Below are 15,936 nucleotides of genomic sequence, written 5' to 3'. Positions count from 1 at the left end.
ACCTACAGAATATTAACACATATACGCATCACATATAAATTCAACTTATTTGACATAAACTCACTCATTGGTTATGAAAATACCCTGTCTGTGGTAAATTGTTCTGTGTAGTCTGCTGCAATTAGCACATCATGTCGATCTTCTACATTGGCTAATTTCCTTTCTTCCACCCTTTCTTGTGGCATGTCCACTTCATATGACTTAGGGAGACTCATTTTGAAATGCAAAACGAAAATTGCAAATTGTTTACTGTTTCTGTTACAGGCCAGAACTGTATAAATCGCACTTATAAAGCGCGTCACAAACGCACTTTATAAGTGCGACAGAGACGCGGTTTAACATTGCGTCGGGATAATAATAACAGAAAAGCGCACTCTCAGTCTGCGTCTCTGTCGCACTTTCAGAGTGCGACATTAACGCACACAAAGAGTACAGTGCTAACGCTTATTAAAAGTGCGATAAATCTAGATCGGGATCGGGATTAGTGCAGTACTTTCACAGACGACGACGACAACGAGGGAGGAGAAGTCGGGTGAGGACGACGACGGCTGCGGCGGCGTTGGTGATGGTATTGGATGAGGACGATGGCGGCGGTGGCGTGGGTGGTGGACGCGGTGGCCAGCAACAATGTGGGTGTGGAAGTTGAGAGTGGGTTTGACAGTTGAAGAAGAAAGATAATGTGGTGAGAGGGGGGTGAGGGGGGGGGGGGTTTGAACAAAGCATTAGGAAGAAGGTGAGGATGGAAGGAGGGGTATTTTTCAAATTTTCTCTTTTCATTAAGGGTATTTTTGACATTTCTCAGATTTTTTGGGTCTGAATAGCTATGGGAGGGGGGTCTGAATAACAATTCCCTTAAAAAAAATAAGTTATGGGGCTTTTTTTTTTGACTTACTAACTTACTCATTCAAGAAAATAAGTAGAAGTAAGTTAGCTACCCTTTATAGAGATTGATAATTTACTCTCACTTATTTTTTAGAATAGATAAATTATTAACCTGCACTTTGTGTTTGTATAAACGATCCGGTATCCGATCACCCTTCGAATGGTGACTATTTCGAACTCGGGATTTAATCACAATTAGAACTCTTTATCCCTCCCTTTGAAGTATTGTGCATGCATCAAATCGAAGAACTCTTGTTGCATACTCAGATTGTGTTGTTAACTGAGTTACCCCTCATTAGTCAATACACCTTTAAAAATAAAACGCAAATTTTTATAATTTCCAAATTACTCATTCTAAAATATAAGTGAGTGTAAATTAGTAAATCTCACTAAATAACCGTGTTTAAACTCTTGATAACCTCAAAAAGAAGGAATAATATGATTATCCCGTATTATTATTTATCATTATTAATTGCTTACAAATGAATTTTCATATTTTCAACTTTTTGATTTGTTTTAATTTAACCATTCATTCAATTTATAGATAAATGTACATCAAATCATAAATACATTATGTTATTCTTTTTTAAAGGAAATACTATTAGAAATTAAGATGAAACAGGCTCTGGCGCTCAGCAACCAAAACATCTGAGCTAACAATAGACAGCAATTGAATAGGTGTAAACCAAATATTATTGCTAAAAAAATTTGATACAAAAATCAAAATATTAAATTATCGTGTAAATTACATGTAATCTTGTAACAAAATAAAAAAGTACAAGTAATCTGTAGTAATATATTATTTTTTAAAACAACCATGTAATTTAAGGCTGAGAAGAATATGAACAGGGGCTCACCCCACCATGTACAATTACTATATAGTAAACTTTGGGCTGCTATAGTATGTGCCATCCTATTGGTGCTTCTATTTCTCATAAACTAATTGATACAAGGAAAAGTGCCTAGCTAGAGACATGCAGTCTTGTTCGTTCAGCTGCAAAACAGGAAAAAACTTCTAGGATTCCTATAAGCTCCCACTAATTGCTGGCAATCCCAGGAGAACATCACATGATCTAACCCCCAATCTTCAACCACACTTAAGCTCCACCGCAAACACAAAGCTTCAGCTAACAAGGGATCCATCCTATAAGGCACATAATGGGACGCTGCAGCTTGAAAACAACCCCTTTCATCCCTTATAACCAAACCAAAGCCTGTAGTCCCTGTACCTTCACTTCCAGCCCACCCTGCATCAATATTTACCTTCAATGGATACCCTTGACTGTTGAAATTGAAACCAATCAATTAGGTTCTACTGAAATTGAAATAAATAAGATACTCAACTAAATCAATATTTTTATTACAGATAAGAGGAAAATGTCCCCGAGTGATAGCTCAAGTGGTAAGAGCTAGGGGACATATGGGTTGGGAGGGGGAAGTCCAAGGTTCAATTTTTGAAGGGTGCAATTTATCTTTCCGATACACCAAAAAAAAAGAGGAAATAGTGCATTCCAGTTCCAAATGGGATGATACCACGCACAATCTATTCCATTTGATTAATGAACAGAGATACCCTCTGAATCATGCAATTCCTTTTGTCGAACGAACCTGTCATACGCGGATGTGCTTATTAGGCTCACCCCAAACGCTTTTAATTCTATCCTCTGTTTTTCACCAAGTACTACAAACCATGCGGTAGCCTTGATTTGGAACCTTGACAGATTTTGTGATCTACTACTTAAGTAGCGAGAACATCTTTGGTCGTATATCACACACACATGATCTCTTGTGAAAATTGAGTAGTTAAAAGACGTGTAAACATCAACGCTATCCTTTTCATCTTCACCAGCATCATCTTCACCTGCACTATCCCTGATGCTGACTTTGAATTTCAATCTGGTCCGATACACTCGGTACTCATAAATGATGAAGCAGAAAATGAAGCCATACGGAGGGGAAGTTGGAGGAGAAAAGAGATCAATAATTACAGAACCCCTCGTTGACTTATATACCAACCACTCTGGTACTCTGCTTCCTGGAAATACATGCACAGACTGATAAGAATGATAATTATGGAAGTAATCATCATAGTTTTCAACAAAATCATGCTTCAATGCAGATAGATGTTGCTGTGCAAATTTCATCACATTGATACGCGCATTCAACCCAATAGCCATGAGAGAATCTTCATCCAACCTCTCACAATTAAAGAACTCGACCCTTTTCTTGTTCTCCTGGAATTGTTTAGTAGCTGTTGAAGGGAACGACGCTGTCTTCAATGAACTGCAGTCTTGGATAAGTAGAGTTTCAAGGGACGGTGGAAACTCTGGAATTGTTTGAAGCATAGAACAAAATCTTAGGTCTAGATATCGTAGTCTTGTGAGATTCACCATGCATGATGGTAAGCTCTCAATTATAGTTTCTTCTAAATATAGAATTTCAAGCTTTCTTTGACTACCAAATGATGGGGGCAATGCTTTGATTTTAGTTCCTCCTAGTTTTAGTTCTACCATATTCTCTGATGTCACAGAGAATTCTGTTAGTTTACTGCAACTTTGTAGGTTGAGATGACTGAGGCAGCTTAATTGAGCATTGCTTGTAAGGCTGGTGAGGGAAGAGCAGAAACTAAGATCCAATTTCTCAAGCTTGTCAAGAGAAAACACGGACGGATGCACATTAGTCAACCGATCACAGTAACTTGCATCAAGCACTAAAAGATTTGTGGCTTTTGAAAAGTCTGGAAGCTCCTCCAAAGATCGAGAGTTACATAGTACATGACTGAGGCAGCTTAATTGAGCATTGCTTGTAAGGCTGGTGAGGGAAGAGCAGCGACTAAGCTCCAATTTCTCAAGCTTGTCAAGAGTGAAAATAGACGGATGCACATCAGTCAAGTCATAACAATGCATGACATTTACTTCTTCAAGATTTGTGGCTTTTGAAAAGTCTGGTAGCTCCTTCAAGGATGCACAACGATAGAGTTTAACTTGTTTTAAATTAACCAGGTTCTGCAATAAATTTACACAAAATTTCTTTGGCAAGGATTTCAAAGGGTAATGCCACCAACGAAGATATCTTAGTTCAGTTGGCAATGATTTCAGTCCTTTAGGAAGAAGAACATCACTGTCTAGAATATTATGGTCACTATAAAAATCTAGAAATTGTAGTTTGCTCATCATAACAAATATGTGAGAGCTTAACTTGAGCTTCCTGGTCCTCATTGTTGACGAGTGCATCCGTAAACTTCTAACAACCTCTTTCCCCTGCCATCAATGTAGAAAAAAGATTAAATATCATTAAAAGACACATTTCTCAGAAAAGTATAAAATGTTTATCAAAAAGATATTATTTTTAATTTAGGTACTATACCTTGTCATTTTCTAATACTTTGTTAATGTCATCTGCATCCCCCAATCGACTTTGGCTTCCAATGTCTTCTCTAGATTCTTGGCGAACAATCTCCCAAGCTATTTCTTCTATAATATCATGCATAGATACAACATCATCCTCAGAAATAGTTATAAGAGCCTTATCTTTCAGCCTCTCTAACCCATGAGCCACTGAATTATCACTTTCATTATCTTTCAGTAAAGTTTTGATGGAGTCCACCTTCAAATTCAATCCTTTAAAGAAACATGCAAGATCCAGAAAAATTTGTTGCTCTTTTCGGTCTAGATCATCATAACTCAATATCATTACATCATAAACTTTTTTACTTGGCATTTCCATAAGCTTATCTAGCTGACTTTCCCATGCTTTCTGATCTCTTCCACAAAGAAGATGACCCAAAACTTTAAGAACTAATGGAATGCCATTGGCATATTTGACTACCCTCTTTGTTAGCTCATAGTACTCCCTTACAAGGTGACTATGGTTCAAGGCAATCAAATTGAAAAGCTCAAGTGATTCACTAGAGCTCAATTCTCCAACGTGAAGTATATCATCAACTTTATTAGCGATGAGCACTTGTTGATCTCTAGTTGTTACAATTATTCTACTACCTGGTCCAAACGTGTCAACAGTTCCAAATAATTCAAGCTGATCTGAATCATTCACATCATCAAGAACAATGAGAACCTTCATACGACTAATCCTTCTCCCAATATCATCAGACAATCCATTTGGTGACTTCATTTTCACATCTTCTGCTAATAGTGTGGAGAAAAGTTTTTCTTTCAAATAAATTATTCCATGTCTTGTTGAGTCTTCTCTTACATTTGACAAAAAACAGCTACCTTCATACTCAGAACATATTTTATTGAACACTTGTTCTGCAATAGTTGTCTTGCCGATACCTCCCATACCCCAAATTCCGATAATGCGGACATCTTTTGAGTCTTTAAGCAGCAAGGCTTCTACATCAGCAAATGATTTTCCAATTCCAACAAGTCCTTTTGAGTTAAGTGTGTGCTTACTCAACCTACTTAGCTGATGCAACACATCATTGGTGATATTATCAAGTAGCTCAGCATCATTCCTTTAAAACAACAGATAGAGAGAAGAGAATGGCATTACAATTATTTAGCTCACTTGGTTGGAATAAAATAACGGGTCCTTAATGAAAAGCTACATTTTTATTTATCATTTGGAATTTGGAATAAGTTTAATTGTATTACTTGGGTCTAAAACTTAGCCACTATATTTAATGAACCAATAAAGCATGAACTATCCTCTTTTAAGTCCTACCAAGAACCGGTGCATTGGCCAATACATGTGGAAGATATAATTAATAAAGTGCACACATTCTAGTAAAAGTAACCTAAAAAATACTAAATAGACATGTCATTTTGCAATCAAAAACCCAATTATGCAAATTTGTCAGAAAAAAGCAAGAAATTATGAAACACTTAATTTTAGAAAAAGATGCTTACTGAGAATCTGATGACTTAATTCCAGATAAATCAGCAGATTTGTTCAAAGCATCACTCCATATTTTCAGCATGGTCGGATCAAAATATTTCCCATGCTCAAGAAATGCAGTTTCATAACTCCCTGTTTGGTGTCGTACATCGGTGGGATCTACGCCGTAGAAAACTGGTACTACAATCTGTTCATACTTGCCTCTGCACTCAAGTATTTTCACCAGTTCGTTCAAACACCAACGTGAAGAAGCGTAGTTTTCAGAGAATATGATCAATGAAACCAATGATCCTTCAATGGCTCCAACAAGTGATGGCCATATTTCTTCTCCCCTCTGAAGCTTGTCATCCACGAAGGCATTTATTTTCTTTCGACGAAAAGCCTCTGCCAGATGGCTGAGAAAACCGTCGCGAATGTCCTCGCCCCTGAAGCTAACAAAAACATCATACTTGTCTTTTGTATGAGGAGCGTTGTTTGACATGGTCTTTGCTGCTATATCCTCCTTCTGTTTCAGAAGCAACTGACAGATAAAGGAAAACAACACTAACAACAGAAATGACAAAAAGACAAAGAAATACAACATATATATTCAATTTCTGAAATAAGAAATAGTGTGTGTCGTTGAATTGGAACAAGGTCTCACTGAATCATTCTTTCTTTGTCTCTCTAACCCTGAATATAAGGTCGATGGTTTGTAAGTAACTGGAAAGAAATAGAAAGAGTGAAAACAGGAGGAACAGTCAAATAAAGGGTGACCCCAATTTTTTACCATTGTGGCAAATCCAAATTTCAAAAATGGGCAATATCAAAATCAAAATATTTCAAGAACTGGGCCAAATTCAAAATCTAGATTTGGCAACAGAGAGAAAAAAATTGCTTGTGAATTGTATGCTAGCACTCAGTCCTTGTCTCATGTTTTATAGCTGGTAATGAAGGGTTCTATGTTGTTGAGTGGCAATGTGGGACTCATAGTAAGCAATTACTAATTAGTTAGTGAATACAAACTACACACCCTTTTCAAGTTATAATGCATTTTTTCTATATTCCAGGAACAGTCAAAAGGAGTGAAGGGAAGAGGAAATCATCAAATTATGACAACAAATAAGCATGACCAATAATCAATTTAATCTGTATAAACAAGCAAGTAAGCAAGCAAGCTCATTCTCAGTGGATCTATTGCCAAAAATGATTGAGTAAATAAACAATTAACCTTGAATACTTAACCTTATGCGCTTATAGCTGTTAGGATCTGCAACTTAATAGAAACAAGAAGAAGCAATTTCACACTTGACCGTACAGTAATTCAGCATCAATATTAATAGAAGGAGTTGGAGTTGGAGTATTATCAATTCATCAAGATCTGCAACTTAATAGAGAAGGAAGAAGCAATTTCAGTTGACTCTACAAAAAAAAGTTGACTCTACAATAATTGACTTTTTTGGACAACCTTATCTTTAGTTTGAGGTCTTACATTCACACTCTCCCAATGTTTTAGTTTGTACTACTAGTTAGAGCATCTCTAATGCAAGGTTCTTAGTTCTTATTTTGGAGTTAAGAACTAAGAACTAAGAACTTTACCATTGGAGGTGCTGACATAGACTTCTTAGTTCTTAAAAATAAGAACTCAGTTATTGTTCCGTACTAGGGAGTTCTGACGTCGGAAACTGACAGAAAGTAAACCCTAGCAGAGTGCTAAAAATATCACAAAAGGAATATTCTCATTAAATGTTTGAAAGGTACCTTTTACAAGGGGTTGACCTCTCCTTTTATAGAGGGAATGATCATAACATGGACTGTCACTGTACTTGGGCCTGACAACCGGGGCCCAAGCCTCTATACATATAAGACAAAACTAAAGGAATCTTCCAGCTGGCGCGTGGACCCATCCAGAAGACGGGCGGGCTTCAACGTTGTTCCATAATCCCGCCATGGCTGCTTTCGTTCATCTAAATGCTTGATTTGGGCGGGAATAAGGGATACTTATATCCCGCCCAGTCCACATGCCCCCAAGACATGAGGCTTAAGTAAGTTGAGTCGAAATGTCTTTATACATTGCTTCGTCGCCTACCTTTATCATTTACTTCGTTCTTCTGATGATTGTGTCGCCGTTCTTTGATTTGTGTAGGTGTCCCGCCCAGTCCACATGCCCCCCAAGACATGAGACTTAGGTTCCTTGAGTCGATACGTCTTTACAGTATATCGCCATTCTCTGTAGTTATGGGTCTGTCGTCACATTCTTGCTTATGAATTCTCGCCATTTTCATGCTCCTTTATATGTCGCCATTTTTTATCTTTGTCGATATCTCGCCGTTATCACACCTGTCAAACACGTCTTTTCAACTGACGCACGTATCCTTCTTTTCCGGGATTTTGCTATCATTTGCCATAAATGCAGTTGTGCGTCTCGAGGAGTTACGTCTTTTCGTTTCATACCTTTTCAAATTTCAAACCCACGATCCCACGATCCTTCGCAGTCTTTCCCACTCATTCTCTCTCTTCCTTTTTCTTCTATAAATACCCTTTTTACCTTTCACTTTTCACTTTTCTGAAAACCTTTGCTCTGAAAACTTTTTCATCGCAGCTTTCCCTCTCTTCTTTGTTCTCCGGTGAACCTTGCTCACTCCGGCCGTCGTCATTGCGCGGTGCTCCCCCATCGCCGACGTTCTCTTTACTCAATCCTCCGCTTCTTCCTCCGGTGAGTCCTTCCCCTTTCTCTTTTCTTGACACTGTGTCTTCTTCTTTCTTTGTGTTTGGACCTGTTCATCTTCTTTTTTATTTTTATGAAATTACCCAGCATGTCGACACAAAATTTTAGCATTTCCTCCTTAGAGCTCACTTCCCCTTCTACGGAGGGGGAAGTTTCTGCCCCCACCGTTATCGAAATACAATCCTCGCCCTCCACTCACGAGGATTCCGGTCCCGCCGGCTCCGTTGATTCTATTCTCTCCTCTAATGGAGATTTGTCTTCGCCCGAATGGCGTTCCAATGCGCATTTAGTTGAAGATAAGTGTCTTTGGCGCTCCATCTGGGGTAGCCTTGGGAGCATCAGTTCGCTTCGAATATCTTCTCAAGGGTTTACAAAGATAAATCCCGCCACCTCAAATAACGAAGATCACTTGTTAAATGTTCTTCCATGTGGCGAGGACGATTGCGTTCTTTTTCGCAAGGAACCCACTGATGAATCGCCCGATTTCTTTTTTGTTTATGGTTATTTTTTCTTGGATTTGAATATCAAACTCCCTTTCTCGCCCTTCATATGCCACGTTCTTACCTTTTTGAACGTGGCGCCTTGTCAACTCCAGCCCAACGCCTGGGGTTTCATACGCTGCTTTGAAATTCTCTGTGAACATTTGAGTTGCACTCCCACCTATCCCTTGTTTTTCCTTTTTTATAAGACAGTCACCACAAAACCTACATCTGTCAAGTGGGTTCCCCTTTTGGCTCGCAAGAACATGAGCCGATTCACCGCTCTTAAAAGCCATTACAAAGTGTGGCAAAAAAAATATTTCAAAGTCATGGAGTCGCCTGAAATGAATAACTTGTTTCGAGATTCCAATAACCACTCTCTCTTCCCCTTTTACTGGACAAAAAACCCTCGCCGAAAAATATCCGTTTCATACGACGCCTTGGATGAATCCGAGCAAGCCATCGCCGATTACCTCCGCACATTACCAGTGATCTCTGGTCATGACTTGATTGAAGCGTCGAAATCCGGCACTTTAAATCAATTTTTTAGTAAGTTTATAATTTTTGCACAACTTGTTTTTCTTTTTGTTTATGTACCTCGCCTAATTGATGTTTTCCATGCAGCCACGATGGGAAAAAGCAAGGTTGATGCCAACCCCCTCAAGATGAAGGAATACCTCGCCCAGTCTGCTGCGGCGGCGAAGAAAAGGGCCGCCGAGACTGAGCAAAAGAAAAAGAATGAAGGTACTTCGGGCTCTGATAACGTCAGGGACCCAAAGCGCCAAAAAACTTCGAGCGCTGCTGGTGTTAAACCTCTTCACCAATCAACTCTTGATCCAAAAGGTCGTTCGACTGAGAAAAAGAAGGGGCATGACAATGTCCCGCCACATCAACCGGATTCAGGCGCACTGATCAACCGCCCTTCAACTCCATTCGTCCAAGCTGGCCCTAGCTCAGCTATTGGTGGCGAGGCTCTTCCCCCTTTGCTGAACCTATCTGATCCTCGCTTCAACGGATTGGATTTTATGAATCGTACCTTTGACAACCGGATTCACAAGGATGTTTCCGGTCAAGGCCCTCCCAACATTGCTTCTGTGGCGATCCATCATGCGCTCTCTGCCGCCAGTACTGTGGCGGGAATGGCTCAGTGCGTGAAGGAGTTGATAGCAACCAAGAACCGTTATGAAAAGAAGGCGGCTGACTATAAGACTGCCTATGAGCAAGCAAAAGCCGATGCTGAGACCGCCAACAAAAACCTGAAGGCTGCTGAGGAGAGGTGTGCTAAGTTAACTGATGACTTGGCGGCTTCTGACTTGCTTCTTCAAAAGACCAAATCTCTGAAAGAAACTATCAACGACAAACACACTGCTGTTCAGGCCAAGTGCCAAAAACTGGAAAAGAAGTACGAACGCCTAAGTGCTTCCATCTTGGGGCGTGCTTCTCTCCAGTTTGCTCAAGGCTTTCTGGCGGCCAAAGAGCAGATTAGTGTGGTTGAGCCGGGCTTTGATCTTTCCCGTATTGGGTGGCTGAAGGAGATCAAGGATGGTCAAGTAGTTGGTGATGATGACATTAGCCTCGACCTCCTTCCCCAATTCAATGATGAAAGTGAGCCTGAAGAAGATGGCGAGGATGGGAATGAGCAGCACAAGAACGAGGATCACGAGAAGGAAGACCCTCAAGCTGGGACAAGCCAGGGCAACAACGCCAACAATGAGAACCTGGCTTGAATTTCTTTTTTTATTTCATGAAGTTAAAATTTTGCTTTGGGCATTGCCCTGTCTTTTATCATCATTCCAAATTATGTACGGGCGTCGCCCCCTTTGCCTTACTTTTAATGGATACCATTTTGAGTTCATTCGTTGTTACCTTGAGTTGTTACTAACTTTTGTTGTTACTTTGGTTCGCATACCTTAGCCGATTTTTCGACGAGGCTTGGTTTCTAGTGGCCACTAGAATTGCCAAGGCTTTTAACATTTGATGGCGACACTTTCTTATTCCGAAAGGTTTACTCGCAGTATTGCATACTTTGATACGATTTGCATTGCATGAACTCGTAATATAAATTATATTGAATTAAAAATACAGGCGATTTTGTTGAAATAACCTTTTCATTAATTTTCTTTCACATGAGAACAATTGTTCCATTCTTTTTACATGCCGCCTCATTAAAAACCTCCCCAAAGAAAGGAAAAAAGAGTGCGACTTCATTAACCTTTGGTTGTTTCTATTAACTAAAATACTGCTTTAGATGAGAGGCGTTCCATGTTCGTGGAACCTTTTGACCATTTAGTTGTTCCAACTTATAAGCTCCTCCTCCAACATCGCCTATAATCCTGTAAGGCCCGCCCCAGTTGGGTGAAAGTTTGTTGTGTTTATCAGGTATTGTATTTTTTCGGAGCACTAAGTCTCCTACCCTCATTTTTCTAGGCACTACTTTCGTTGAGAATTTTCTTGCAACCTTCACTTTTCCCGCCTCATTCCTTATGTGAGCCTCACGTTGTTCCTCGGGCAGCATGATTAGATTTGCTATTAAATTTTCCCCGTTGTCATTCTCATTAAACCGAACCACTCGCCAATTTTGGTTTTCAATTTCAACTGGGAGCATGGCGTCAGTCCCATAAGTTAAACGATACGGGGTTTCCTTTGTGCTTGACTGTTCAGTGGTGTTGTATGCCCAAAGAACGCCTGGTAGTTCCTCCGCCCAAAGCCCTTTTGCTTCATCCAGTTTCTTCTTTAAACCTTTCAGGATAACCTTGTTAGCCGATTCAGCCTGCCCATTGGTTTGTGGATGTTCTACAAAGGCGAATCGCATCTCGATTCCCATTTCTGTACAAAATTCCCGGGTAACATTACTTGTGAATTGTGTTCCATTATCCATTACTAACGCCCTGGGGACCCCAAATCTACAAACAATCCTTCGCCACAAGAAGCTCCTGACCTTGGCAGCCGTGATAGTTGCCACCGCCTCGGCTTCTATCCATTTAGTGAAGTAATCAACCGCCACGATGATATACTTCATTTGTGCCTTCGCTACTGGGAATGGTCCCAAAATGTCAACCCCCCACATAGCAAATGGCCAAGGCGCCATCATGGTTGTTAACTCTTCTGGCGGAGCCTTGTGCAAGTCAGAGAAGACTTGGCATTTTTCACATTTCTTATCATACTCAAGACAGTCCTTCTTCATTGTCGGCCAATAAAATCCAGCTCTCACGATTTTCACCGCCAAGGATTTCCCGCTTATCTGGCTTGAACAAACACCTTCATGGACTTCCGCCATTATTCCATGGGCGTTCTTGGTGTCAACGCATTTGAGCATAGGGGACATAATTCCCCGCCGATACAACTCACCATCCACCACTGTGTAAAAACTGGCTTCCCTTCGTTTCGCTCTTGTGTTCACATCGTCATCCTTTGGAGGGTTTTCTAGGAAGATTTTGATTGACTCCATCCAAGAAGGCTCGCCTTCAATTACTGACTTGACTGCTTTCAACTTTATTTCTACCAAATCAATGCTCGGGCGAGGCAGGGTTTCCTGAATGACTGTTTGGTAATTGCCCAATCTCCCTGTGCTCGCCAATTTTGCTAACACATCTGCCCTCTCATTTTGGCCCCTCGGGACATGTTCTATCTTAATTTATTTGACCTCCATCATCAATCTGTGTACCACTTCCAAGTATTTGGAAAGTTGCGGATCCTTTACTTGGTACTCGCCTTTCACCTGTTTAACCACTAACTGCGAATCTCCCTTGATAAATAACTTTTGGACCCCCAGCTCAATGGCTAGCCTTAAGCCAGCAATCAAAGCCTCATACTCAGATTGATTGTTGCTCGCCTTGAACTCGAACTTTAGAGACTGTTCAATGATCATTTTGTCTGGACTTTCAATTGTTATCCCAGCCCCACTTCCAGTCTTATTAGAGGATCCATCCACAGATAGGACCCATTCTCCTCGAGTCTTCTCGCCTTCCGTGGGTGTTAATTCCGCCACGAAGTCGATCAAACTTTGAACTGTGACTTGGCCCCTTGGCTCATATTGTATATCATATTCTGACAATTCCACTGACCAGCTAACCAATCGCCCTGACAAATCGGGCTTCTGAAGTACTTGTCTTAAGGGGACATCAGTTTTAACTTTAACTTGGAAACTTTGGAAATAAGGCCTAAGGCGCCTCGCAGTTTTCAAAATCGCCAATGCAGCCTTTTCAATTTTTTGGTACCGCAACTCTGCCCCCTGTAAAGTATGGCTCACGAAATATATAACTTTCTGCTTTTTTCCCTCTTCCTGGAGCAACACTGTACTCACCGCCTTGTCAGTAACTGCTAGATAGAGCACTAATGGAAAGCCTGGTGTTGGTTTGGAAAGTACTGGCAATGTGGCCAATGATTCCTTTAATTTGGTAAAAGCTTGTTCGCATTCCTCTGTCCACTGAAACTTTGAATTCTTTTTTAAGCATGTGAAGAATGGGGCCGCTTTGTCACCCGCCATTGGCAAGAAACGTGACAAGGCGGCCATTCGTCCTGTCAAACGCTGAACTTCTTTGACACTTGTTGGGCTTTTCATCTCTAAGATCGCCCTTCCCTTATCAGGATTCACTTCTATTCCTCTCGATGTCAACATGAATCCCAAGAACTTTCCTCCCTGGATCCCAAAAGAACACTTCTCAGGATTCAACTTCATTTGATATGTTCTTAATTGAGTAAACGCTTCCTTAAGATCGCCGCCATGATCACTAGCCCTGGCGGACTTTACGATCATGTCGTCCACATATACCTCCATATTCCTGCCCACTTGTTTTGAAAAGATTTTATCCACGAGCCGTTGGTACGTAGCTCCTGCATTCTTCAATCCAAAAGGCATTGTCTTGTAACAGTAATTCGCCTGATTGGTCATAAATGCTGTACTTTCTTCATCCGATGGATGCATCATGATTTGATTGTAGCCCGAATAGGCATCCATGAGACTTAAAAGTTCATTCCCCGACGCTCCATCCACAAGCTTATCGACATTGGGAAGTGGATATGAATCTTTAGGACACACTTTGTTCAAGCTTGTGTAGTCCGTGCACATTCGCCACTTCCCATTGGATTTTTTGACCATCACAACATTGGCGAGCCATGTCGGGTACTGCACCTCACGGATGAAGCGAGCCTTGATTAGTTTCTCAGTCTCTAATTGTACTGCCTTATTCTTTTCATCACTCATTCTCCGCCTTGGCTGGATGACTGGGGTCGCCCCTTGTCGAATAGCCAATTTGTGAGTGATCACATTGGGGTCAATCCCTGGTACATCATTGATGGCCCATGCAAAGAGATCCAAATTATCACCCAGCAGCGTGATCAACCTTTCCTCTTGTTCCTTTGTCAAACTGCTGCCAATCTTTAAAACTTTATCCTTAATTTGCACTTGCTTGGTTTCTTCCAGAGGTTGTGGGCGGAAATCATCAGCATCGTCTCTTGGATCCAAACTGAATCCCTCTTGCGGAAAGATTTCTGTGATTCTGTGACTTTCTTTGGCGGCCTTACGCCCATAAAGCGCCACACTTCTTAGATAACATTCTCTTGCTGCATTTTGGTCCACATGTAATACCCCAACCTTTCCATTGCAGGCTGGATATTTAACAGTCAAATGAGCTGTTGAAACGACCGCACATAGCTTGTTGAGGGTGTCTCGTCCCAAAAGTACATTGTAGTTGGCTCTGCACGCCAGGACTAAGTACTTCACTTGAAATTTCTTTACAAACTCTCCTTCGCCAAAAGCAGTTGGTATTTCCACATATCCTCGAACAGTGACACGGTCCCCTATAAACCCCACCAAGGTTCCTTTATACGGCCTCAAGTCTGACTCTTTTAGCCCCAGGCGATCAAAGGCATCTCCATAAATGATATCCGCCGAAGACCCCTGGTCTAAAAATACTTTCTTCGTGACATAATTGTTAACCCTGATTGTTACCACAATTGGGTCGTTGTCATGGGGAATCACGTGCGCAAAATCTTGAGGAGTGAATATGATAGGGGAGTGATTCACCCAACACTCGCTTTCGCTTGCCTCATGTACTGAGTGTACTGCCGCCACATAGCGCTTTCTAGCCTTACTTGAAATTGCACCCCCGCCAAATCCTCCTGCAATAGATGAACATTCCCCAACAGGATCGCCCAACTCTTCCACTATCTCCTTGCCTTTGCCTTTGTCTCCTTGGGTGATCCTAGCGACTTCTGGCGTTGCTGTGTCTTTAACGAAGTTTGCCAGATGACCAGCCTTAATCAATCGATCAATTTCCCGCCTCAAATTCCAACAATTATCCGTCGTATGGCCCAACGCTTTGTGGTACTCGCACCACCTATTGGTATCTACATTAGCTGGCGGTCGCCGCGGGGGTGGCGGGTACTGCACAACATTCGTTTGCCCAACGGCCCTTAAAATGGCGCTTAAGGGCGCATTTAACTTTGTAAGTGGAACTGGAGCTGGCGTAGTACCATGCTGACCAGTTGTGGCTGCAGCGGGACCTTGAGAATTACGGTGCCATGTATTTTGAAATCCTGGTTTGGAGTTTTGATATGGTCCCGGTCTTGGTACACGGGGGGTTTGTGCTACCCTGGTTTCCTTCCCTGCCTTAGGTTTATCCTGCGAAACCCCGCCGGAATGGGCTTGCTTGCGTCCTTCCTCTCTTTCTTGTTTTTTCTGATCATCCTGCTCAATTAATATGAATTCCTGAACACGAGCACGAAGGTCCATCATGTCTTTTGCTGGTCGCCTCGTCAAGTCCCGATTCAAGTCACCCGCCCGAAGACCATTTTTGAAAGACGCAAGGCAAACATCCGGATTGCCCTCCTCCAGTTGAACCGCCATTTTACTAAATCGCGCCATGTAGTTCTTGAGCTTCTCCCCTGGCTGTTGATGTATGCTGATAAGATCAAACATGGTTGCCTTGGTAGTTTTATTGGCGGAGAATTGAGTTAAGAACTTTGTGGACAAATCAGTAAAATTGTCAATGGAGAAGGGCGGTTGACGGA

General features: G+C 41.3%; 1 protein-coding gene across 3 annotated transcripts; it reads right to left on the bottom strand.

The window, feature by feature from the left end:
* Nucleotides 1–2,203: 2,203 nt before the first annotated feature.
* Nucleotides 2,204–7,113, bottom strand: LOC130728429 (disease resistance-like protein DSC1). 3 transcript variants are annotated; one of them, XM_057579911.1, is made up of 4 exons: nt 6,964–7,113; nt 5,751–6,244; nt 4,249–5,356; nt 2,204–4,142 (listed from the first exon to the last, which is right to left on the bottom strand). In XM_057579911.1, exons 2-4 carry the CDS (start codon nt 6,218–6,220, stop codon nt 2,439–2,441), a joined length of 3,282 nt encoding a protein of 1,093 aa, XP_057435894.1. In that variant the 5' UTR covers nt 6,221–6,244; nt 6,964–7,113; the 3' UTR covers nt 2,204–2,438. The 3 variants fall into 3 exon arrangements, with proteins under 3 accessions (XP_057435894.1, XP_057435887.1, XP_057435902.1); XM_057579904.1 differs by having other exon boundaries at nt 5,751–7,096; XM_057579919.1 differs by lacking the exon at nt 6,964–7,113 and having other exon boundaries at nt 4,249–5,307; nt 5,751–5,887.
* Nucleotides 7,114–15,936: the final 8,823 nt, after the last annotated feature.

This window comes from Lotus japonicus, chromosome 1, assembly GCF_012489685.1.
Source record: "Lotus japonicus ecotype B-129 chromosome 1, LjGifu_v1.2".
NCBI classification, from domain to species: domain Eukaryota; kingdom Viridiplantae; phylum Streptophyta; class Magnoliopsida; order Fabales; family Fabaceae; genus Lotus; species Lotus japonicus.
The sequence above is the reverse complement of the archived record's forward strand: the minus strand, read 5'-3'. Positions and strand labels throughout refer to the sequence as shown.